Genomic DNA, 25,390 nt, shown 5'->3' with positions numbered 1-25,390 from the left:
AGTGAGATCAGTGTGGGGATGGCTGAGCCATGATATGAGTCAATACAATTCAAGCACTTAAGGTTGGGGGACTTTTTTTTTCCCTGAGTTTGACATAGTAACAGATCCCTACAGAATTTATTCTTCCAAGCAGTCAAAACACACTGTATTTGCTCCTTTTCCTATTGAAATCTAACAAAGGAGCCAAAAATCAGATTTCCATTTCCTGGTAATAAAGCTATTCCTTCGAGATTAGAGCTGGGAATGGATTTTTTATATATATATATGGCAGTTCCTGCTTAATAATTGAATGTTCTTTGGTGTCTTGTGTGCTGATGTGTGAGAGTGTGTGAGACAGAGCTCATTTTTCCCTGTGTGTTTAATATCAGACTGCTGAAACCGGCTTAAAATTGGAGCCCCAGCCCGGGCCAGTAGTTAAAACCGGTATTAAAGAGTTAAGAGCAGCCCAAGGTTATCAGGTTGTTGGGAAAGCAATTGCCCTTTCGCAGTGCAATAAGGTGATGGTGAGTGGTGTATGGGAAGGGGGTGCAGGCTGTTGGCACACTCTGGAGCCTGAATTTAGCAGGAATTGCACCGTCCTTTGTGTGATCTCAGCCTGAGCATGTTGGAAATGCTCAGCAGCATTGGAAACCCAGCTGGTTTTCCAAAAGCTGTGTGTTTGTGTGGGGCTTGGGGCAGGTTTTTCGGGTGTTTTGGTGTTCCACCTTGGGTCTGCTCCTTCCCCGTGGGGCTCAGCCACCGTGTGTTTGTGCGGGGTTTGGGGCAGGTTTTTCGGGTGTTCCACCTTGGGTCTGCTCCTTCCCCGTGGGGCTCAGCCACAGGGATGGGATGGAGGAGCTGCAGGGTTTTACAGCCTCATCCCTTGGTGCTTCTGACAGAAGCTAATGTTTGGAAAAAAAACCCAAAAAAACAGTCACTATCCTCAGTTTGTAGCTCAGCACGTGGCCCATGCTCCCGGGAAGTTTTTGAGATAAAAAAAATAAATAAGTTTTATCTTCAGTGCAAAAAATGAGATCTGTGTTTTGAGTTATCGTCGTTTTTGACTACAGCAATGTGAAAAATAAATATAGCCGTGGTTGTAAATCAAACTCGGCCTGGTTTACCTTGGGGAAGGTGGTTGAACTGGAGTTTGGGAGGGTTGGGACCTGTGTGCCGTGTCAGGTCTGTCCTCTGGTACCTGTGTTTGCCCTAGGAAGGTGTACACCTCCAGGAGCTGCTAAAAGCACTTCCTGTGGATTTTTGGGGCATGGAGTCAGCAATATAAATGGGAATGCAGCTAAACGTGCACAGGCTGAACTTCAGACTTCAGCTTTTTTTTTTTAACAAACGCTGTATGAAGTTGTCTTTTGGCACAAAACTTGAATTCTTGAATCCATGCTTTTGGCTGGGCTCTTCCCAGGCCTTGCTGTGGCATCCGAGGTGCCAAAGGTTTGAATCCACGCTTTTGGCTGGGCTCTTCCCAGGCCTTGCTGTGGCATCCGAGGTGCCAAAGGTAAATATGAAAATATAACTCGTGTTGTGCTCACTCGTGGGGGTCTCCACAGCGGTTTGGGATTTCAGGAGCGTGACAGAGCTCCTGACAGGGAAATAAATGTTCAGTGCACATCTCTGTTTAAGTGGAGAGAGTTGCTGGGGATGAATTAGAAGCGCTGTGTGTCAGGTTAATAAAACTCTGAGGGCTTTTTCCTCTGTGGAACCCTCCCTGGGATGGATGTGGAGCTGTGGCTCTCGTGGGACAGCCCTTCCCTGGATCTTTGAAGTGTTCTCCCTGTTCTTCTGGGCACACAAACAAGGGCTTCAGCCCTGGAGAGGTGAGGAATAAAACAGCTAATAAAAACTTCCTCGAGGTTGTCTTTAGGAGAGGGTTGAAATTTTCCTGCCTCTTCCAGCCTAAATGGTGCTTGTGACAACTTCAGTTTATTTTTGTTTTGAAGCATAATGTGTGAGGAAGATAGTGGTTATGTTAGGGGATTTTTTGTCTAGATTTATGTAGGGATTTTTTTCTTAGAACTCTTGCTGTGGTTTTTGCTTTGTTTGGGGTTTTTTCTTTGATGTGTTGTTTTCTGGAGGTTTTGGTTTGGTGTTGTTTTTTTTTTTTTTTTGTTCCCTCTCCAAAAAGACTGTTATGGGAGGTTTTTTAAAAACTCTGAGCAGCAAGTGTGGAGTTATCCCTGTCTGGGAAGCAGTGGACAAAGAAATAGTACACACAGCACTAGTGGGAAATAATGAAAAAGTTTCTCGCTTGGCTGTTGGGCTGAGAGCTTGAGAAATACCCTTCTAAAAGTTTCTTTTTTCTTGGTCTTATCCATACCATTAGATACTGAAATGCTCTCCATTACTTCTTATTTCACGTTTTGAATAAAAAATAGTAGATAACTTTGAAAACAGTTTTGAAATGTCACTTCTAGCCAAGTTCATTCTGATTCAAAGGCCAGATCAGCATATGTGAGAAGCAGTCAGCAAGTAATAAATCTGAGCATGGCTGTGTGTTATCTCAGGGGAGAGGCTGGAGGACGGCAGGAGAAAACTGCCTAATCCCTCAAGTGCTGGCTGGATTTAATTAGGTCCCAGTTGCTTGGGCAACTGGCACCTAGTGAATTTTCCTGTGTAGTATTTTGAAAGCAGCTCTTAAGTCAGCTCCTGATTAGGTTAGTGTTTGAGAAAACACTGCCTGACAGGACATCCTTCTCACTGCTGCTTGTTCAGCTGCTCCCTGCAGCCAGTGATGGGAGCTTCGCAGGCAAGAGTCTTCAAAGCTGGGCTTTTACAAGGAAAACTTCGGTGCATCAGATCCCTAATAAATCATGTCATTTGTTTTGCTGCCTTTGGTTGCTGAGGGATCACAGGTTTTTCGTTTGAAAGAGCAAGGAGATATGGTAAGCCCAGTTTTGTTGTTGTGGGAATAAAGAAGGTCTTGAAAGGCTTTCCTTGGTCAGAGTGGATCAAACACTGCTCTGAACAGTTTGTGGTGCTCTGCTCAGTCTGGTGTCTCCTCCACTGCAGGTTGCTTTATTAAACATTTAGTGTTGTTTCAGAGCTGTTAGTGGTGCCTAACCTTAAAGCTTCACCTTGAAAACTGAGTCAGGAGTTTCATATTGCTTCATTTCAGGAAAACAGCCTCCATTTGGAGGGTGTTTTCAGTATGAGACATGGCTTGTGCGATCTTCATTTGCATGTCATGGACTATTAGTGTGTCATTATGAAAGCTGGGAAGGTTTTCTTTTTTATTTTTTTCAATTTTATTTCCTGTGTACAAGGCCACAAAGCCAAACTGCTGCCCCAGGGCCTGTGCCGTGTCCTGGTTTTGCTGGTGGCAAGTGCTGAGGTGTGGTGGTACCACAGTGTGAGCGAGGCCACCCCACTTCATGTGTAGCTTAGTGGTTATTTGCATTGGTTATTCTGTGCTTAATGGCTTAAGGTCTTACTCTGCAGCCTTGTTCTCAGCAGCTTACAAGATCAGCCCCAAGAACAGGGATGCTGCCACAGCAGATCCTGCCTGAGCCACGCTGGAGCTCAGAGCCTCTGCTGAGAGCCCTGCCAGGAGAAATGATATTAATGTCTGGAGCGTGACCACAGCCAGGAGTTATTTCATGCAGTGTTAAAGTATTTCCTCTTGGTGTAGATTAGAAGCAGATTAATCACTTGGAGCATTTCTTAATATTTTTTTTTTTAATTTCTTCTCATGGAAGGTGGGGCCAGTGGTGAAGCCCCTTTCAGTGGGCTCATTAGCAGTGGGTAGCTGGGCACTGATGGGGTCACTGCTGTAGCATTTGAACATAATTTTGTCGAGTTGAAACACCCAATGTGTGAGAGCTGACAGCTGGTCCTTTTAAAAAAAGCAGTGCTTAAAATCTACTCAGGAACTCAGTTGGTTGTTGCCCAGGAGCAGTGATGTGGCTGGAGAGAAGATGAATTTGTCAGTTGTCTTTGAAACTATGTTCTGTTTTTTTTTTTAGAAGGAACCTTTCTGACTTCCAGAAAAGCAAACCAGACAGAAGGGAAAAAGGCTGTGAAAGTCAGTGCAGTGAGAGGCCATCGGATGGCCTTGGGGCACTGGGAAATTGGTGTTTGTGGAGTTGGGGAGCTGGGCAGAGTGGGGCTTCTTTGGCAAGTTCACCTCGGGCAGAGGGATGTGTGGGAGACTCTGAGATGCAGTTCTGGGGTGAAAATATGTTGGAAGTCAAAGGCTGACATTGACAGCTTTGGTTTCTCTCACTTAAGGTCATGCAAGAGCTCATATGATCCCTTGAAACACAGACCCTCTTTGCAAATACCTTTTAACACGTGTTTGGAGCCCTTCAGCAGGAACCCGGGGGATAAGGAGCTCTTGTGTAGGACTGCTGCTGACTAACTTCTTTTTAAGCAGTACACCTTTGTCTGACAGCTCCGTGCTTCCTCTTCCTTGCACAGGATTGTGTCTGTTTGCTTTTCAAATCATTTTCCTGCTGCCTCGTGGCAGAACCTGCTGCGAGATGAAAGATCAGAGGTCACCCTTGCCCCAGCGAGGTTTGCTGCTTTAAATGCTGGCTATTTATGAGTGTTTCTTTAAATGCTGGGTATTTATGAGTGTTTCTTTAAATGCTGGCTATTTATGAGTGTTTCTGTAAATGCTGGCTATTTATGAGTGTTTGTGTAAATGCTGGGTGTTGATGAGTGTTGTCTGTGCTGCAGTGGAGGAAGGCAGGTGTAATTGAGCCCATCTCAGTTGTTCAGATGAGGAATAGCTGCAGCCAGGCTCTGATGTGAGCCAGGGCTCAGGCCTGCATTTCACACATGAATAAGCACACTTAATCTCCTGATTGCAGCAGCCTCTGCTCTGGGCTGGGCACCTCGCAGGGAAGGGAAGGGAAGGGAGGCAGCTCTGACGTCTGCTCTGTCATTAACCAAAATAAGCTGCTCCTCGGAGAAATGAGACCAATGGCTGAAATTAAAGACAGCATCTCCAGACAGAAATGTCATCTGTCTTCATGCTTATGCATCAAGTGTTTTAAAACAGTGGGCAAGAAAAAAATGTCCTCTCAATATCTCTCGCTCATCCTGATAACCTGGTACCATCCTCTGCCCTTTGGCTGGGAGCAGGATTTCTTTGTTTCCGCTGGTAGGGAATTTTATGGAGCACTTAAGTGGCACAGCTCTAGTTAGTCTTACAGATAGTCTCTAAATCTCAGGATGCTGCTTTCTTTAGAGAGAAATGGCTTTAATTATAGGCACGTTTCCCTGGGAATGTCTGGTCAGGCAGCTGGTGGTGCGAGCCCACCCTGCAGTTACTCTTCCCTTTTGAGAGGCTCAGATGCACAACTGTGTCTGGAGTTAAATAAAACAGCTCATGTGGCTGAAGACCAGAGGTTTTGCCTTTCCTGCTCAAAGGGGTTTTCCAAAAATAACCAGATCTAGTTCTCTTTTGGGTGATTTAAATAACTATAGTTTGAAGCTTTCTGGAGGATGAAAGGATTGTGAGGGGACAGCTGAGTGTTCAGCCATTTAAAAATGAAACATCCAATGGAGAAAAGCTCAGCTAAAAACATGCAGGGAGGGACAGTTTGGTAGATATTTGTAGACATGTTCCAGGGATGGAGGCACCAAAATAAAATTTAGAATGGAAACTGGAATTAGTTGAGAGTTGGAGACGAGTTCCACTTGCAGAACAGCAATGGGCTGGTTCTATAAACACCCACAAGTGAATGTGGTCAGCATCGTGCAGAATTCATTTTTGTCTCAAAATAAGTGACCTACAGGCAGCAAAGGGTGATGTACTGGTGGCTTCAATAATCAGGCATCCCATAAAACCAGGGCTGTTCTGAGAGGGACACGTGGTTCTGTTCTGTGGAAGGATTCTTTCCTGTTACCATTGGCTTGGCTGTTATTGTGTGCCAGGAATTCCTCTTTATGCTTTGATTTCTTTGTTGGTATTTCCCAGATCTGAATTTACAGCACTTTGGAATGTTTTTATTTCACCTATTTTAGTAACAATACTACAGACTTCTCTTTTTTTTTTGCCACAGACTTGCCTGTCAGGAAATCCATCTGCATGTTTTTTCAGGGTTTACCCTTGTTGCTTCTCAAAGTCTGTCTCCCTACTCAAAATAAATTGCTGTGTAGAACAACAAGTTTTTGTTCAACTTTTTTTTTCCCCCCTGTTTTAAATGTTGTTAAGCAACCTCATAATGCAGATGTTTTCATGGCTCCAGATGACTTCAGGTTCCCCAGATAATTGTTCTTGTTTTAACAGCAGCTTCTGCAGGGCCCGTGGGCCTGTTCTCCCCTAAAAGGGGAGTTATCCTGCATCACAGCAGGGAGTTATCCCACATTATATGGTCATTTTTGAAAGTTCTGGTTTTTAATGGTGTGATGGGATGACTGCTCTCCATTACTCAGCCCTGGCTTGTGGTAATCACTTAGATTAAGTGAATGACTTCAGAGAAGGGTAAATACACGTATTTATTGTCTGTTTGCTCCCGTGTGTTAGGAGTCCAGAGGCCATTAAAGCAGCTCTGAAATGACAAAGGAGCCCTGAGCAAACACTTGGAGGCTGGAGCTGAAGGCTGTGCTCCCCTCCTGGCCCTGCAGCTGGGCTGCTCTCTGCTCCTGGAGTCACCCCAAAGCCCCTTGGGGAGCCTGCTGGGCTGGAAGGGCTTTGGGAGAGGCTGTCCTGGCTGTCCTGGGTGTCACAGCCAGAGCGAGCAGCCCCTGCTGTTCCTGCCTTCCTCACCCAGCAGTAATGGAACAGAAAGCCTGGCTAATTTATCTGCTAATTTTGGCAGTGCGGAAGCTTTCTGAGACTGCCAGGATTTTATGTTGCTGCTCGTGAACCAGAGAGAAAATGTGGCTTATTTGGGATGGCATCACTTTCGTGGGAGCCTGTGTGTAAAACTGTCCAAAAGCAGGTGTTGGAACTTCAGTGCTGTGGATGTGGTGCAGAAATTGCCCATCCATTTTTGGAGGAGGAAGGAGCTGATGTGTTCACCCCAAATCTCATGCCCAGCCCTTCAGTCTGCTCTGTGCTCAAAGCTGACTCTTGTAGAATTTCACTGTCAGACCTCACTGAATTCCTGACCTCTCACAAATAGAAAGTTGTTCCACTTGTCCTCCCTATGCCCACTGGAATAACACAAAGGGAAATGTTACTTTGCTGTCTTGGGTCCTTAAAAACCTCAGGATTTCCTGGTGCTTCCCTGGCAGTTCCCTCTTGAGGAGGTGACTGAGGACACAGCAATAACCTGGCACTTTTCTCTCATGAGTGCAGGGGTGTTTCTGCCCTGTGAAATCTTGCTTGGCCGCTCTTGCCCCGTTCCTTTGAGTTGTGTAGCATCAGGGTTGTGTTGAATAGAGGACCTTAGGTCTTATCTGAGCTGTCTGGAGAGTCACACAGCCCCTGAGCCCAACCCTCAGAGCCGTGCCCAGCCAGGGCTGTGTCAGTGTGGCTGGAATGTGCAGGGGAGCTGAGCCCTGGCTCAGAAATGTGAGATCTCCTGTTTGCTTTGCTCAGGTCAACTTGGGTAAATAGCAGGGGGGAAGGAGAGGTCACTGCCTGTCATGGGAAACACCTGGAATTGTGTGCCTGGGGTGGCAGTGACCTCCCAGCACTGAGGGGCTGATGGAGCAGGGCTGCCTGCTCCCCCTGCCCTGGGGATGGGGGGCACAGGGCACCCAAAGGCAGCAAACACTTTAATTCATGTTCTGGCAGGGGCTGGGGGCTGTACGAGTGTAACTCAAGTGACCAGTGCTGGCCACATCGTCCCAGGGCTGTGTTTGTGTTGTAAACTCCAAACCAGGGAAGGAGATAAGGGAGGCAGCTGATAAGAGGCACATAAATCACTGGAGACACTCCTAAGGGCTTTTTAAGACTTTAAGCAAATCTTTTTTCCCAGGGGGGTCCGAGCATTGTCCCCTGAGCATAACAGAATAGGCAGTGGGACCCTTCAGCGCCCACTGGGCACCAGCAGGGTTGGCACAGAGGAGGAAATTGAGCATTTTTTACTGACTGGGGCATTAATGTTATGGGGAAAATGTTTTATGTGTGTTTGTGTACTACTGGCAGGGAGAGATCTGTGTTTTGGCTCTGTGTGTGGTGCTTGGAAAATTCTGTAGGTAAACCCAGCAGGATCTGGATTTTCAAAGTTGGGGCAAGTGTCTTTAGTAGAATCTCACCCCAACAGTGAAAAACTGTCCAAGAATAGTGGGGTAAAACTCCTGCTGTACTCCCTTCTCCTTTTTTTCTTACTTTCCCCCCGTTTTTCCTCCCCTGCTGTGCAGCTCTCTGAGTTTGCCCTGTGTGCTGTGTTGTTGTCAGTGCTGGCAGTGTGAGATGAGGAATGGACCCTGGGAGTGGGGAATATTCTGGGGGATATCCCACACCAGCTCTTCATGCACTTGGTCCCTCTGCAGCTCATATTTTCCATGGCAAGCAGGCGATAGGGGAGGAATGTGGGAGAAAGTTGATAGCAGATGTTCCCAGTGTGCCCTGAAAGCTGGAGGTTAAAGGTGCAATAATGAGCTTTATCAGGGTGGGCTGTGTGGAGAGTCCCCTGCTCTGAGCCACAGCTCCTGCATTCCTGGAGTTCAGCTCTGCTTCTCTTCTAATTTGTGTCATTTTTCACAAGTGATCTCAGAGCTTTGCTTAAAGCAGTTCCTAAAACCTTAAAAATATACGGGGAAACCTTTATGGGCTGTTTTCTCTTTTTAAGTTTCAATCCCTTGCACTTAAACTGAGTTAAAATTCTTCCTTGACATCAAAATTAGAAAAGCTCTGTGGCAGGAACTGTAGCAGTGGCAGCACATGGTTCCTTTAATCTGGCATTTGTTGAAAACAGTGCCTTTTTATCTGGCAATATGAGACTAAAAGCTTACAGAAGAATGGTCCTGTTGTGTTTATTAAGACTGGGAACACATGACCAAACAAATCTTGTTAAAAGATTTATCTGTCTAGCTTAAATAAGAAAAAGGAGCTCTTCTCCATATTTTTAGGTGCCCTGCCTTCTTAGGTGCCTTCCTCTACAGTCTTGTAGCATTTCTGGTGGACTTGCTTTCACATTATCTTTAAAACCTGACTCTTTAATTCTGGTTAAGAGGTTTAAGTACTTAATGTGCAGAGTGGTGCTATATGTGCCTTTTGCTCTGACAGGGGTTTCCAGGTGTCCAGACAAAATAACTCTGTGGAGCAGGTGACTTGTGGGAGTAGCAAAATCCTCCTCTCCAGGCTGGGCTTGAGTGTGAGAGGGGTTTTGTGGCTGTAAAAAAAGTTGAAACTTTAATTTGAACTAGATTTAAAATGCTGGGGGTGGGGAGATGTGGGGAAATGAACCAGGTGAATATGGGGTAATGGTCAGTTGAAAATAATGATTATGAACTTCTGCAGTTGAGATTATTAGATGAAGGTAAAGGTTAAATTGTGCCTGCTGGATTTCTCCAAAATCCTGGTGGGAAATTCTCATTTCCTCATCACTGGAGACCTGAGCATTTTAACAGAAATATCAAGATTTGACTATGATGGGACATTGTCAGTGTCTGAATTTTCTGCTCCAAAGCAGAGAATGGGAGACTTCAGTGAATAACTGCAAACACATTTTTGGCTCTGTTTGATCTCTAAACAATTCAGGATAAAAAAGACCTCACAAGTCTGATAGCAGAGTGGGTGGAGATAAAGTTATCCCAGAGTGCATGTAATAAACTCATTGAAATGGCCATATCCTGAGGCTCGAGTTAGAAAATAACAACAAAAATGTCTTTTGGTGTGATTGCAATGAAGTTAATGTTTGTGTTTTTCAACTTGCATTGAGCAAATAATGGATGGGGGCTGTTCTCCCTCTCCTTTGTATGGCACACTGAGCTGTGTGAAGTGCTTGTTCCCTTTGAGGCTCCTTGGCTTGTTCCTGGGATGAATTCCCTGTGTCAGGAGTTACCTGCAGGGCAATTCCTGCTGGGCTGGGCAGAGGGACAGGAGCAGCTGCCAGGGAAAATGCCCAGAAACCGCAGGGCCAGAGCCTGGCAAACCCCACCAGGATTTCAGCGCTGCCCTAATCCCAAATCCAGCATCCGTGTTGGATGGTTGCTGTTATTTGGCTCTGCCCCCATACAGGAAAAGTGGTTCTGGGTGGCTGTGATTCGGAGGATGAGTCTGGACTCTCAGGTTTTCGGTCTTCAATCTTGTTTGTTAATTCTTATCTACAATGTTTTCTCTCTGCCCAGCCGAGGTCTGTTCAGCAGGACAGCTGAGTGCACTCTTTCCCCTCTCAGGCTGGTGCTGTCTTTTATACTAAAAAGTACCTATACCATGTTTACAGTTACTTTCCAATACCTATCACCTGTGTTAGACAGTGACTTTCTACCCTAAACCAATCTGTGAGTGTCAACATCATCCCTGAATGCCAGGGAGAAGAAAGAAGAAGGACAGGGCACGCCCAAATCCCTCCATCTCAGACCCCCTGACCCCCATGTACAGAACCCCAAACCCCCCTGTATAAGGTTTAAAACCTCCCTGTACAGTGCTCCAAAATTTTTGCCTTCACCCTGTGATTGCTACTGCTATGCTACTTAAACTTTTGTGACCTGGAATTCTTCATACAAAGTTGGTAATTTGCTCCATAGATTAAGATCAAATTTCCAAGTGTCTTTAGCTTTCTACCAGGGTCTCTGAGCCCCTGCTGGAGCTTTAAGACATCCAAGGCATCCAGAAAGATGTCCTGACTTGCAGCACTGCAGGGAGCAGAAAAAGGCTCCCGGTGCTCCTGTGGTTTCTGTCACGCTGGATTTTGGGTGTTCATTCCTCACTGCACAAGCCCTGAGCCCACTCAGCAGCTGCAGAGTGATGTTGAGTCAGCGAGGAGCTTTCACAGGGCTCACATTTTGGTAAAGAGTTTGTAGCAGCTTCCTGTTCTGTGGTGGGTGAAGAAAGAACGTGTGAGGGGTGGATTTTTCCTGGTGCAGCTACTCTGAAAGTTGTGGACTGCTTTATTCTTAGACAAAGTAGTCAGTGCTTCGTGGTGGTGTTAGTTTAATCCTGCCAAATCTTTTGAAGTTGAGTATTTGGAGTGAAATCGTCTTGGAAATGTGATATATTTATGTAGGAAAGCAATGGCTGTGAAAATTATTTTTTATGGGATCTCTGAAGTGGGAGCTGGGAGGAAAGTGGCCATTTGAGTGGAAATTTCACAGATGAGCAGGCTGAGCAAAGTGTGGCACACACTGCTTCTTGCACAGCCCTCCAGTAAATGAAATAATCTCAACGTGGTGTTTGTTTATTCAGTGTTACTCCTCTATGCAAAACTGTGTTGTGCAAAGAAAATAAACCCAGGAAAGAAAGATCCCCAGAGCAATTGGACTTGTAATAAAAACACTGTGGAGTGCTTTACCCAGCAGGCTGACAGGGTTTGCTGTGCTGTCGGCCTCAGGACAGGCTCCACTGCTGAAATAATTGGACTTGTAATAAAAACACTGCAGGATTTGTGTGGAGTGCTTTACCCAGCAGGCTGACAGGGTTTGCTGTGCTGTCGGCCTCAGGACAGGCTCCACTGCTGAAAAGTGCTTCACTTGACATTTACTTCCAAATGAAAGTTTAGCAAGGAGCAGCAGCCTGCGCTGGAATTGTGGCTTTCTCAGAATTGTTTGCACAGCTCTGGCTCCTTGAGGCTTACACAATACGAGGTGGAGCTCGGAGTGTTTCAGATGCAGGTCAAATAAACGTGGATACATTATCTGTCAGTTACTAATCAAGTTTTTTATTTGTCCCTAAGACATTTAAAATCATTTTGCCTTCAAGTTTTGAGGTGTGGGGTGGTTGGCACCTTCTTAGCTTTTCATCCTGAGGCTTCGAGGAGGAGCCCTGGAGCTGGCCAGGCTTCAGACTTGCTCTCTCTGTCATTTACTGCCCATCCTCAGTTATGAAATGGTGACTGATGGGGATTGTTTTAATTGGAAACGATTTAAAGGAAAAAAAATGGACATTTTGCACTTGGCAGCCCAAGGAAGGTGCTTGTGCTGCAGTTGTGATCCTCTCACTGAAGTGATCTTTGTATGAGCAGCAATAGGAAAAACCCCAAGCTTTGCTGCTGGGGAATTCCCTCCCCTCTGGAATTCCTGAATCCCTGCAGCTCTCAGCATTCCCTGGCAGGCTCACGGAGGTGTTCTGCCCTGCAGTTCCATCACATCCCCTGGGAGCTGTCAGAGCTGCTGGGGGCAGAGCAAACAGCATCATCTCCTACCTGAGAGCCAGGCACAGCCTCCCTGCAGCAGCAATTTGTCTCTTCTGGTTGTCTCTCTTTTCTGTTTGTCTCTCTTTTCTGTTTGTCTCTCTTTTCTGTTTGTCTCTCTTTTCTGTTTGTCTCTCTTTTCTGTTTGTCTCTCCAGCAGGGGCAGGAGCATTGAGGGCTGAGATCTGGACTGAAGGAATTTCCAGTGCCCGGGATCAGGGACTCCTCAGCTGACTTCTCAAAAATCAAACCAGCCTTTTTCCTTCTCTGATGTGGTTTCAAAAGCTTAATGCATGAGCAATCAATGTTCTCAGGTCCCTGCCTTTCAGACATCCTACACCGTGGGCTAATTCTGAGTTGCACCACGTAGTAGCTTCCTGGAAATTTAGGAACCTAATGTGGGAGATTCAGCATTATTGGTGAATTAGGAGGAAAAAAAAAGATAATTTAGCTTTGTGAGTTGAATGCCTCCTTTTTGAAATATCCTCCTTTCACGAAAGGTTCTGGTTTTATTCATGGAAAAGCAGATTTTGTTAGTGCAGTTGTAACTACTGTGGTTTGGTTCGGTTTCAATTAATTAATTCCTGTAATCTGTGGATTACAGGTTAGCTCTATTTTTGGCAAAGCAGGGTAGGGGCAGGACTTGCTAACAGATTGCCCTGGAAGTGGCAGATGGCATCCCTTACCCTGTACCAGCTTTGTAGGGCACTGCTTGTGAGTGGTGGTGAGATGTAAAACAATACTGCCTTTTGCTGAACTCCCTCATTTGCTTCCAGAGGAGAGCTGGAGACTCTTCCTCTTTGCACTTGTCCTTTTAGAAATGCTTTATGGCTTTTGTTTTTGGCACTGGCACGCTCCCTGCTAGCTCCAGGTATAAAGTTGTGGGCACTTTCCTCAGTGGGCACTCCCCATCCCAGAAGTTCCTGCGTGTCTGCAGCCAGCTGAAGGATTTTTTTAAGGAATTGAGGGATCTTTTTGGAGGATGGAGGTAGCTTCAAACATTTCCAGACACTGAAGTTACCATTTCTGTGAAGTCTTCAAAAGGCTGCTTTGTGTTTTACTGCTTGTGCCTTCCACACTGAATTGCTTTAGGATGTGGGGTTTTGCTCGGTTTTAATTTTTATCTTACGGAATTGAAGGAATTTGGAATACTAACATGGGCTTTTTCCCTCTTTCTCTCCCCTCACCTCCTCAAGAACCTTTTTAAAACGCTGGGGTTGCTGGAGTGGTTGAATTTTTCCTGGCTTTGAGTGAGAAATTCAGAAGACTGAAGCCCAGGCTCACTGTCTACCTTTCACGGAGGCCCAGCCGTGAGAGGACAGAAGAAGGCACGTGGCGAATCATGACAGCAGACAAGGAGAAAGACAAAGACAAAGAGAAGGACAGGGACAGGGACCGGGACAAGGAGCGGGACAAGCGGGACAAGGCGCGGGAGAGCGAGAACTCGCGGCCGCGGCGCAGCTGCACCTTGGAGGGAGGTGCCAAGAACTACGCCGAGAGCGAGCACAGCGAGGACGAGGACAATGACAACAACAGTGCCACCACCGAGGAGTCCACCAAGAAGAGCAAGAAGAAACCCCCCAAGAAGAAGTCGCGCTACGAGAGGACCGACAACGGCGAGATCACGTCCTTCATCACCGAGGACGACGTGGTGTACAGGCCTGGAGGTGAGGAACGTGGTAAAATGGTGGAAATCTCATTTGGTGTTGGCTCTGGTGCTCCAGGGCTGGCCGGTGTGCTCCTGGGAACTGGGGTTACCCCAGTCCTGGGCAGGCTGCTGCCTTCCCCTTCGCACAGACGTGGGTGGGCATGGAGAGCTCCTGGCTGTGTCTCGTGGTGATTTGTGGGAAGGAGCTTGGCTCCCCTCTGGAAAAGAGCCACCCTTTCTGCTTCCTGCTGCGTTAATTATCTGTGTATCGCATGGAATCTCTGTCCCTGGGAGTTTGGGAACTAAATTGGATAATGCATTAAATGTTTCACTCCCACTTTGGAGCGAGACCTGCTCTGAGCTGGGGGTGTGGACACATCCTCAACCTTTCTGGCAAGCTTTTCTGGGAATCTCTGATTGCTCTGGGAAATGGAACCCAGATGAGTGAGCATCTCAGAGCTGCTCTTGCCCTGGTTTCACCCCTCATTCCTGGCTGTGCCTGTGCTGGAATCAGGGATGTGTGGGGACAGCACCAGCAGCCTTCAGTGGGCTCTGCATGTCTTGGATGTGCCTCTTAATTACTGCCAAGCTCACAGGAAGTTTTTAGGCTCTCATGTAAGGTGTCAAGGTCTAACCTGTGCCTGCTGCCAGGGAATGTTTTCCTCAAACTGCCCTTGAAATGAGATCACCCAGCTCCCATTTGTGAGTCCAAGCTTCCCTGTCTGTCTGCACAGCTCTTTGAAAGTGCTGCCTGGAGTTTGTTCCCCACAGGCTGGGGTTGTTTTGGCAGCACTGCTGAAGGGCCCTGGCAGGTTCATATCCTGCTGGGGCAGAGTGGAGATGGATTCAGACTGGGAACAGGGAGCCAGCGAGGTCAGATCCTGCAGTGGCACTGGTGGGGCAGAGCAGAGATGGATTCAGACCGGGAACAGGGAGCCAGGAAGGTTCATGTCCTGCTGGGGCAGAGCAGAGATGGATTCAGGTGGAAGCAGGGAGCCAGGAAGGTTCATGTCCTGCTGGGGCAGAGCACAGATGGATTCAGGTGGAAGCAGGGAGCCAGTGAGGTTCATGTCCTGCTGGGGCAGAGCAGAGATGGATTCAGACTGGGAACAGGGAGCCAGGAAGGTTCATATCCTGCTGGGGCAGAGCAGAGATGGATTCACATGGAAGCAGGGAGCCAGGAAGGTTCACGTCCTGCTGGGGCACTGCTGGGGCAGAGCAGAGATGGATTCAGGTGGAAGCAGGGAGCCAGTGAGGTTCATATCCTGCTGGGGCAGAGCAGAGATGGATTCAGGTGGAAGCAGGGAGCCAGGAAGGTTCATGTCCTGCTGGGGCAGAGCAGAGATGGATTCAGGTGGAAGCAGGGAGCCAGTGAGGTCAGGTCCCCTCTGGTTTTCCGTGGGGAGCTGCTCAGCTCAGCTGCAGCCATCTCCAGGCTCAGATGGGATGCTGGAGCTGCTGCCTGCAGGTTTGGTGCTGTGGGTGCTCAGGGTGCCCGTGCTGTGTGTGGGGCAGGTCCAGCTGGGACATTCCATCCTGCTGCTCCCACGGGAGCCCTGAGCAGCCTGCTTTGCACTTAGCTCCACCAGCATTAGTCAGAGCAGCTTCTCTTGAAATGCCTCAGCTTCAATTTCTGCTCGTTTCATCAATCACTGCAAAGGAGCTGCTTTTGCCACGGTGTCAGGGCTCGTGGCTCAGTAATATTTGTTTTTCACAGGGTCAGCTGGGAGCCTGTGGAAGCGTCAGCTTTGGTGGCAATCTTATTTTCAGTGTCAGAGGATGAAAAATAATTCAGAATCTGTTGAGAACAGCTGTTGTGTGGGCCCAGGAGTACAATGTGATACACTGGCTTTATTGCAAAAAGAGTTTGCTTAAAATGAAGATGGGAAATCAGTTTGTGGTCTCAATTTTATCCTGTGGAAGGATGGAGGCTGTGGCTGATCTGGAGGAGGTTGTCCAGGGAAAGAGCAGGGAAAGCCATAATATTTGTGATAATGGGGATATTTTGTAACTGTTCTGTAGCTTAAACCCCTGTTTATTAAATTATACATTTTGCTAACAGTAATCAGCATAAGAGATGTACCCTGGCATTGAAACTTTTCTGTTGTGTTGGCTCTTTGTGTTTTGTAAAACTCGTCTTGGAAACTGCTGAGAGTGATGAGAACAAACATGAGCTCAGCTCTGGAGGGACCTGAGCAGGGCTGGAACCTGAGCTGAATATATCCATTTTTAAATTTGATTTTAAAGGGAATTTCTTGTCAATCCACATCCCTGTGCTGGAGGTGTTCTAAACCAACGTTAGCACCCATTAGAGAAGGAGCTGTTCCAGCTCCTTACACACAGGGAGATGTATTTGTGGTTAAGGGTGAAAATTACGTAAATTTTAAGAGGGATTAGAGAGTTTAAATTAATGAGACACAGCAAGGATTAGAAAGATGAAAATTAAAGGTGTGTGCAGAAGGGATAGCCATCTTCAGCTTCCATCTTCTGGGCTTTAAGGGGAGGAAATCCTTTCCAATCATTTGATTCTTTCTCTTAAGTGCTCTCATCTGACGTGGATGAAGGTTCAAGGTCTGCATTTCTTGGTTAAAATCTCATTCTGTGTTTACCCCATTGCTGTAGAGTACTTAATCCAGCACTTAATTCTGCTTTTTTTCCTGTGCTGAGCTCAGCAGCTGTATTGCAGTAATAGCAAATAAACTGTAAATAAACAGATAATCAAGATCATTGAATTTTTTTCGAGTGAAAGGTTTCACTGTATTGTTACCACGTAAATACTGCTCTTATTAATTTGCATAGATATAATGAATGTGTGCCCAGCTTTAAATAATGTATTAAAAAGAATTGAGCAGGGCTTAGACAGCACTATGCAATTAATCTTCTCTGCTTTGCTGGAAATCACACAGGCCTATCCTAAAAGCTTGTTGGCCCAGTTCCCCATCTGTCCTCTCAGTTTCCACATCCTCCCTCTCATTTCCTTCCAAATCTAATCTCTGGGGTTTTCCTTCTTTTTTCCCTTCCAGTTCTCACCTTGCTGTTGTCAGAATGCCTCTTGAGCAGCATTAATTTTTGTTGCACAGTGTATATTCAAATTTGCTTTAGGTTTAGCACAGGGAGGTGGCAATGAAAGAGAGTTGTGTTAAAACTGAGTTATTTTTTTTTCTCCTCTTGGATTTCAGTTAGATCATTTACTGCTGATTTTCCTTCCATTTCCCATGCAGACTGATCCCTTCCATGTCCCTGGCTTTTGCCAAAATCCACCTCAGGAAGGGCTGTTCCTGAATTAAAGCCACAGAATCGGTGCTGAGGTGCTGGGTGGTGGCACCTGGAGTGCTGGGTGAAAGTCTGGGCAGAGCAGGTGACTGTCACCTGGACTTGGGGACAACGTTGTTTGCTTTGCCTACGTAGAAAGAGCCATTTAAAAGGATCTGCAGGAATTAAAAGGATTTGTGAGGCTCTGTTCCTGCAGTGACATCAGTGGCTGTACTGACAGCCCTCCAGCAGGAGGTGAGGCAGGGTGAGATGCTGAAATTGCTGCTGAGCCTGCAGGATGCAGGCAGCAAAGCCTGTGTGCCAGCCTGCAGGAGGGCTGGGGCTGGGGAGGGCAGGGGGACAGTGCCCTGGGACAGGGGGACAGTGCCCTGGGACAGGGGGACAGTGCCCTGGGACAGGGGGACAGTGCCCTGGGACAGGGGGACACTGCTCTAGGACAGGGGGACAGTGCCCTGGGACAGGGGGACAGTGCCCTGGGACAGGGGGACTCTGCTCTGGGACAGGGGGACAGTGCCCTGGGACAGTGCCCTGGGACAGGGGGACGCTGCCCTGGGACAGGGGGACAGTGCCCTGGGACAGGGGGACACTGCTCTGGGGGACAGGGGGACACTGCTCTGGGACAGGGGGACAGTGCCCTGGGACAGGGGGACACTGCTCTGGGACAGGGGGGACAGTGCCCTGGGGCAGGGGGACACTGCCCTGGGACAGGGGGACAGTGCCCTGGGACAGGGGGACAGTGCCCTGGGGCAGGGGGACACTGCCCAGGGGCACAGGGACACTGCCCTGGGGGAGCAGCATCTGTGACAATGCCCCCACTCCATGACACATGGCATTTTGCTCCTGTGCACGTGTCTGTGGTCAGGGCTGTGCTCTGGCTGACCAGGAGGGTCAGGGGATGGGGCACTTAGCAGGGAAATGGAAATGCTGCCATTTTTTTCTGTTTGAGGATACACAAATAAAGCCCATCCACATGTTGATGAGGTTCAGTGGTGTGTTACACTTTAATTCTCATATAATATATGATATATAAAAATACATATATTTAATTGTCATATTGTACATATATATACATATATATATATATATAATATATTATATATATATATGTATGTTTATACATATATATATATATATAATTTTATATAATTATATATATAAAATAAATATAAAAAAATAAGGACAGCAAAGGGAGAGGAGTTAAGGGGCCCCTTGGTGTTTGTGGAGGGCTTGGGAGCAGCAGAGATTTCCAAGCTCTCTTGCTGGGCTTGAGGCTGTTCAGAATAAATCAAGTGAGGTCATGCATTGTGGTGCATTTTTGGGGCTTTTTGTCCCCCCCATTGCCCATGAAGAGCTCTGGGAGGCAGGTGGGGTTTCCTGTGGGGATTGTGAGACATCCCAGAGAGGCACTGGGGCAAGAGTGGCACCTCCAGCCAAAGCCTGCCGTGGCCCTCAAAGGCCAGGAAAAGCCTGCTAGGAATGGCAAAGCTTATCTGGTGCTAGAGGAGGAGTCTCACACTGGTTATTTAATTAATTTCTTTTATCAGCCTGGATTCTTGTTCCCACTCCTCCTCCCTTTTCGTGTGTTTAATTGAAAAAACACCTCCAAGGCAGGAGGTGGGGGCTGAGCAGCCACGGGGCCTTTCTGGCAGCGTGGCATTTTTGGGGACACTGCTTGGTGTAAAAAGGTGTTTGCTCTGTACAGATCTGTACAGAAGGATGTGAGGCTGCAGCTTACAAGGAGAACTGTGCAGTGTTGTGGACATGCTTGAAAAATGCAGGAAAATAATTGGTGTGGGAAATGATGTAGCTGGGGGCCTGAGCTGCAGAACAGTTGCTTTTATGAAATTGGGAACTGCAGAGTACAATTAGCCGTCATTAATTTTGTTGAATAGAAATATGTTCCATTTATTGTACAATCAGGAGCCAGGCTTGAATGAGTTTAAATAGATGAAATCTAAATTATACTGACAGTCCATTAAACAGCAGCAAAACCCCTTAAAGAAAATGGATTCACTATGATACCGGTTTATAATAAAATCATTTGCCAAATAAGAACTATAGTCCAGGCACTGGGAATACTCCTGTGAGCTCCAAATGAACACAGTAAATTGGTTGAACCATTTATTGCAGAGCAGGGCTCCAGCTCCTCGTTCCCTGACAAGGAGCCAGCAGTGTGTGCTCAGCAGGCAGTGACCCTGCAGGATCAGCTGGCACTGTGGTGTGTTCAGCCCCACGGGGAGAGGCATGCCCAGCTCCCTGTCCCTGGGAATGCTGCTGCAGCCTGCATTGGGCATTGCCAGGGGCCTGGCTGCACTGCTGGGTTTGTCACTGAGCCCCTTCTCAATGCACTGCTGGGTTTGTCACTCAGCCCCTTCCCAATGCATTGCTGCTGCAGGTTTGCCACTGAGCCCCTTCCCAATGCACTGCTGGGTTGGGCACTGAGCCCCTTCCCAATGCATTGCTGCTGCAGGTTTGGCACTGAGCCCCTTCCCAGTGCACTGCTGGGTTTGTCATTGAGCCCCTTCCCAATGCACTGCTGGGTTTGTCATTGAGCCCCTTCCCAGAGCATTGGCTCCCTGATGAGCTGTGACTGCTGGCACCCTGCTGCTAATCACATTTATCTCTTCCGGGGGTGCTCAGGGGAGGTGACATTTAACCTGGGCCACCTGGGAGGTGACATTTGACCTGGAGCACCTGGGAGGGTCCTGGGCTTCCCACGGGCTCTGGCTCAGAGCAGTTCTGGGGCAGGGTCCAGGGCTGCCTCAGGGGCTCTGGGACCTCTGAGCCTTTTCATTTCGGGCACCAGGATGAGGAGTAAATTTGCAATATTTATAAAAAAATAAATATTGCTCATTTCAGGAGTGTAAATATCCTTCAACTGCTGGTGCCACAGCTTGAGCTCAGGGTGGCTGTGCACGCATCAGAGCGAGCTGGTGGCTGGTGAGACCTGCTGGGGAGGGGTTGTAGATAATTCCTTGACAAAGGCTTTCAAGGAATATCCTCCCTGTGGAAGTGAGTGCTGTGCAGAGAGCCTGTGGGCTTTGTTCCTTGGATGATGGAAGTGTTGACTCATTAGGTAAAACATGAAAGGATTCTAATTGTGGAGGTGGTTTCTACAAAAACTGCAGCGTTTGAGCTGCTGAAGGTTCAGAAAATGGAGCTGGTTGGGGTGTTTTTCCAAGGGAATTTTTTACGTCCATGCAGTGAAGCTCTAATTTTAAAAGCAGCTTTTAGTGTGGGAATATTAATGTAACCCTTCAGAAGTAGGGCACATCTGGTGAATATCACGAGCCCAAAGGCAGAATGACTCTGTACCATGTGTCAGGGAAATGCTTCATCTCCAGTGGGACGTTTTACACGAAATGGGGAAGTGAGCAATGCACTCATGGCTCAGGCTGGCAGGGAATCCAGTGGCTGTGCAGGGCACTCAACATTTCCTTACCCTGTATTGCAAAGCTTATGGAAACTCCTCTTATTTTTATTTTTGTTAACTGCCTTTCAGAGCATTTGCTGGTTTGTCATTGGTAAACTCTGCGATTGAACACATCAGATGTTGAAACTTGTCTGAGTTTTGGGTGGCTGATGTGAGTGCCTCTGTAAATATTCTCCTTTTCTGGGGGCATCTTTGGAGTTCCTATCTTCCCCAGCATTGCTGTGCACCTGGATAAACTTGTTTTTCTTATCTGCCTGGCCTCTCCTGCTTTGGAGCTGGATGTCATCACTGTTTGAGGGCTTGGCTGGCAGCCAGCAGTGCCTCCCTCAAATGCAACCCAGAGGAGTTTTTATCCACAGGAGATGCCCCAGCCCCTCACTCTGTGCCAGGGATGCTTGGCTGCTTGTGCTGCCTGATAAAACTCTGAAAATGAGGCTTGTACAGCCCGGATACTGAGGAGAAAAAATAAAAAAGGAAAGATCTTGCAGGTTGTGGTGCTGTGTGTGTGGAATCTCCCTCCCTGCAGTGAGAGCTCCTGCAGGATGAGCGTGGATGGTCCTGAGCAGAGCCTGCAGCCTTGTCCAAGTGCCCTGATCAGCCCAGGAGATCTGGGACAACCAAGGGAATACCGGGATGGGGTGGAATTGCTGGAGCTTCCAAATGAGCTGGACTTGACATGTGTCTTACAAAACTCGGAGATTTTGGAGGTTTTCTGTGGAAATCCCAAAAAGTCCGTGGGAAATCCCTCCCAGGACAGGGGTGTTTGTTGTCTCTCTGTGTTTGGAGCAGCAGCTCCTTACCTGTGTGTGAGAGGGGTCACCAGGACGTTCCTTTGAATATTCCTTGGCTTTGGGGTTGGCATTTTCTGTTCAGCAAGCTGTGTGTGAGTGTGCTGAGTTCCAAGGTCAGGATCATTAATCAGGCACTTCTCTGCCTTGTTTTCCTTCCGAGGGCACTGCTTTTGTTGTAGTTATTGCCAAGACTGTTTTGAACACAACAGACCTTATGTTACAGCAGCCTCGGAGAGCGCGGTTGTCAAAAGCAAACAGAAATAATTACTGTGTTTCTGTCTTGTCAAATGTAATTCGAGAAAGCGCAGGCCTTCCCTGAGGTAAATCTGATTTGAGTTTGCTGTGTTTCATCTATGATTGGTTGCCTTGGTTTTCTTCACAATTAGAAGAGAAAATATGTTAGTGCTGGGTTCTTAATGGCAAGCTGACCACGAAAAATCTGATTATTTTCCTCTCTTATTTTTGGTCTGGTTCATAGGCTGTGACCTGGTCATTGTTATTAACTCAATCCAGAGTGGTCTTTAAATTCCTTTCTTTGTGTTTCCCTAGCAAAATGTCTATTCAAATCCAAGTTAATTTTTATGCAGTTAATTCCCTTATTTATCATCATAAATAGCTTCCATTTTTAGATCACACTCAGAATAAATTACACAATATGCAAATGCAATGGTGGTTCTTTCAAAGTTTAAGCTGTATTTGAATTCCTCCTGTTGTTGTGTTCTTTCCTGGAGGCACAGAAGTTAATGCCCATTATTCTGAAATCTTGTGTTTTTAAAGATTGCGTTTACATCGAAAGTCGCCGGCCGAACACGCCCTATTTCATCTGCAGCATTCAAGACTTCAAACTGGTAAGGAGCATTTTCACATCTCCTCCTTTCCCCATCCCCAGGCTCCAGGGGGGGGATATTTCCTAGCCTGGATCCCTTCCTGCAGCTCCTCGGAGTGAATCTTTCCCCTCTGAGCCAGGAGCTGGTTTTTGTTAAACCCCAGCCCTGTCCTTGGTGCAGCCTCTTGATTTCTCTTCCAGTGTGAGATACCAACAGGAAACCAGCCTTGTTTTGCCTTCAGCTAAATGTGTCAAGTGAAGCAGGAAAGTTAAAGTCAACAGCTTTGAAACGTCGCCCACTAATTAAATACATTACATGATGGTTGTCACAAAAGAAAAGTTTTTGGCTGAGTGTGTGAGCCTTGCCTTCTGCTTCCCCTGGCTCTAGGTGCAGGCTGGGGACAGGACTTGATGGGGGTGTTTTGCTGATGAAAACAGGAACATAAAGTTATATTTTAAAAAATGAGAGGGAGTTAAAGATGACACAGCCAATGCTGTGCATCATCGTGCAGGGTGAGAGGTGCTGGAGCCATTCTGGGGTGGGAATAAAGTACCACTGATAAACTGGGCATAGACTGGGCTTTAATTTGCTGTTTGCAGTAAGATCTGAGATCACAGCTGGACGATTTTATGTTTATTGCTGAGCTAGAGGTGTGCCTCTCACTGCAGGATCAATAACATCCCTCAGGATCCCTTCCTGAGGTGCTGCTGTCTCAGGTGTTTTGGGGAAGGAGCTGAAGGGCAGCAGCACTGAGGGTGTGACAGGAGGGCTGCTCTGCCACTGAGGAATGCCCTGATGCTCCTGCAGCTGGAAAACCACTTGGAAAAAGCTGAATTTCAGTGCAGTGTGAGCCTCCAGAGCAGTGCTGCTGTCCCACAGCTGCTGGGGTGAGCAGCAGCCCTTGGTGGGGAAGAGCTGGGAGATGCTGGTGGGAGTCATTCCTGTGCATCCTCATGCTGAGAGAAGGAGAAATTGTGAGATGCTGATGGGAGTCATTCCTGTGCATCCTCATGCTCAAAGAGAAATTGGGAGGTGCTGGTGTGGGGTCATTCCTGTGCATCCTCATGCTCAAAGAGAAATTGGAGGTGCTGGTGTGGAGTCATTCCTGTGCATCCTCATGCTGAGAGAAGGAGAAATTGGGAGATGCTGGTGTGGAGTCATTCCTGTGCATCCTCATGCTCAAAGAGAAATTGGGAGATGCTGATGGGGGGCTCATTCCTGTGCAACCTTGTGCTCAGAGAAGGAGAAATTGGGAGGTGCTGGTGGGAGTCATTCCTGTGCATCCTCTCTCAGAGAAGAAGTTTTCCCCCCAGCTGCCCACAGAGAGGAGCTGCTTAAATAAAAATGCCATGCAGGCTGTGCTGCAAAGGAGAAGGTGTGTGGGCTTGAAGGGAACTCAGCTCCTCTGCAGTGGCATCTGGAGGTGGCCTTGTCCCTCCCAGGCCTGTCCCACCCTGGCTTTGCCCCCACTGAAGAGCAGCACGTCCTTGCTGGACCAGGAGCACTGTGATGGTTTGGCTTTGGGTTGGAATTCTGCACAACTTGGAGCAGTTCTCTGGGAATCCACTGGTTTATTTTTGCCCTCCAAGCCTGAAATGTGTGAGTGTTGGCTGGTAAAAGTGCAGCTTCTTTTTCTCCTCCTCACAGAATGATGGGGTGGCAGGTCAGGTGGGAAGGTGTGAGATCCATAAATGCTTTTCTTTGTTTGCTTCACTTCACCAGTTTGAATTATTGAGCTTAAAACATTTTAAGAGTGAAATTGCTGTTGTCTCTCAGTAGAGTATGTATGACATAGTTGTCTGTATTTTTTTAAAAGGCACTAGATGATTTTTTTCTCTACTGATTGGGTTATTCTGTGCTGCCTGTGTCCCAGAACATTTTATTAATCTCTTTTTGGTGCTAGTTCATTTTCTTTGGATTAATACTATCCTCTTTGAGGATTCAAGACCAGATTATTCTTAAGGACTTTGATTAGGAACAAACTGTGGTGAAGCAGTGATTCACTCTGAGTTTGCTCTATTGCCTTACCTGTTTTTATTGGTTTTATCAGTATTTGCTCTCCCTCCTGTCGGGGCAGCTGAGCCAGTGCTTGGCTTCAGGTGGTCTCCTGGAAATCTGGATTATGCAAGGTCATGGTTGGCTTTAAAGCAACTTTTCTCACCTTGTTTTTCCCTTGGGAAACACTTCTTTCCCCACTTTAAGCCTGTCCTATCCAGCTCACAATGTCAATTACTTTAAAAATGTTGTTTTTTAAAAAAGGAAACAGCAAAATGGAATTGGAAAGCTGGAAGGTGGAGAAAGCCTGTGAAGGGGCAGAGTAATGTGGCTTTAATACTTTCCTGGCATTGCCTGTTGAGCAGCTTTAAGGAGGAAAATGGTGTTTTCAGAATGGTCAGAGTGAGGTCCTTACCATGGCATTCAGGCTTTGCTTGCTGTGGGTGTATTTGTTCCAGAACAATCTTACAGCTTGGGGTTTAAGTTACACAGGCAAATCAATAAAATGGAAGCAGTAAATGCTCTGGTGCATTAAAAAACCGTAAGTTTCTCTGATTATTATTATTTTTTTTTTTTTCCTGTGAGAAAAGGTTCAGGTTGTTCACATCAGGACTTGTCTCCTGGGTGTCAGCCTGCTGCTTTCCCCTTCATTCTGCAGCAGCAGCAGTGCATTTTGAGCAGTGCAGTTGTGCCCACAGCAGCCTGCTGCTGTCAGAAATCCCCATTTCCTCTTCATCAGCAGCTTAGGGAAGCATGCTTCTCGTTCATTTTCATTTGGCACGAGTCAAACATTTTAAAAATCCACAGGCTTGACAAAGTATTCCTTAAATGCTGCAAATACCTTGATCAAAGCAGAGCAGGGCTGCTGAGCAGGGGAGGGGAGCTGGGAATTGTCTGCAGCTCTGAGGAGAGGACAGGGAATCCAGTGCTGCTTCTGCTCCCCTCAGTGTTAATTTTTCCTGAATTGGTCCAGTCCTGACTCATTTGGTGTCTGCTCGTCCTGTTGTTGTGGGCTCTGAGCTCTGCTGGGAATTCTTCAAACCTGGCCAAAATCACTTTGATCTCCTGCAGGAATGGCAGCTGGGATTTGTGGAGGAAATGGCAAAGCTCAGCCAGTCCTGTTTGTCATTCACACCCAGCACCTTCTGCTGCTTCCTTCCCACTGCCCCCCAAAAGGAAACAAGTCCTTTTGTCAAAAATCCGCCTTTAATTGAAGAGTGCTGTGTTTTGAAAGTGGA

The 25,390-nt window shown here is 47.1% G+C and overlaps 1 protein-coding gene across 1 annotated transcript in view; it reads left to right on the top strand.

Moving 5' to 3' along the window:
• The window catches only part of RERE (arginine-glutamic acid dipeptide repeats), a 130,434-nt gene that overhangs the window by 4,588 nt on the left and 100,456 nt on the right, over positions 1–25,390 (top strand). The window contains exons 2-3 of the mRNA XM_041419549.1: positions 13,382–13,852; positions 22,108–22,178. Of these exons, the coding sequence (XP_041275483.1) occupies positions 13,528–13,852; positions 22,108–22,178 (396 nt within the window). The 5' untranslated portion in view covers positions 13,382–13,527. The remainder of the gene's footprint in view (positions 1–13,381; positions 13,853–22,107; positions 22,179–25,390) is intronic.

This window comes from Onychostruthus taczanowskii, unplaced genomic scaffold (genome assembly GCF_017590055.1).
Source record: "Onychostruthus taczanowskii isolate IOZ18803 unplaced genomic scaffold, ASM1759005v1 scaffold61, whole genome shotgun sequence".
Lineage (NCBI taxonomy): Eukaryota > Metazoa > Chordata > Aves > Passeriformes > Passeridae > Onychostruthus > Onychostruthus taczanowskii.
This window is presented reverse-complemented; position numbering and strand designations above follow the sequence as displayed.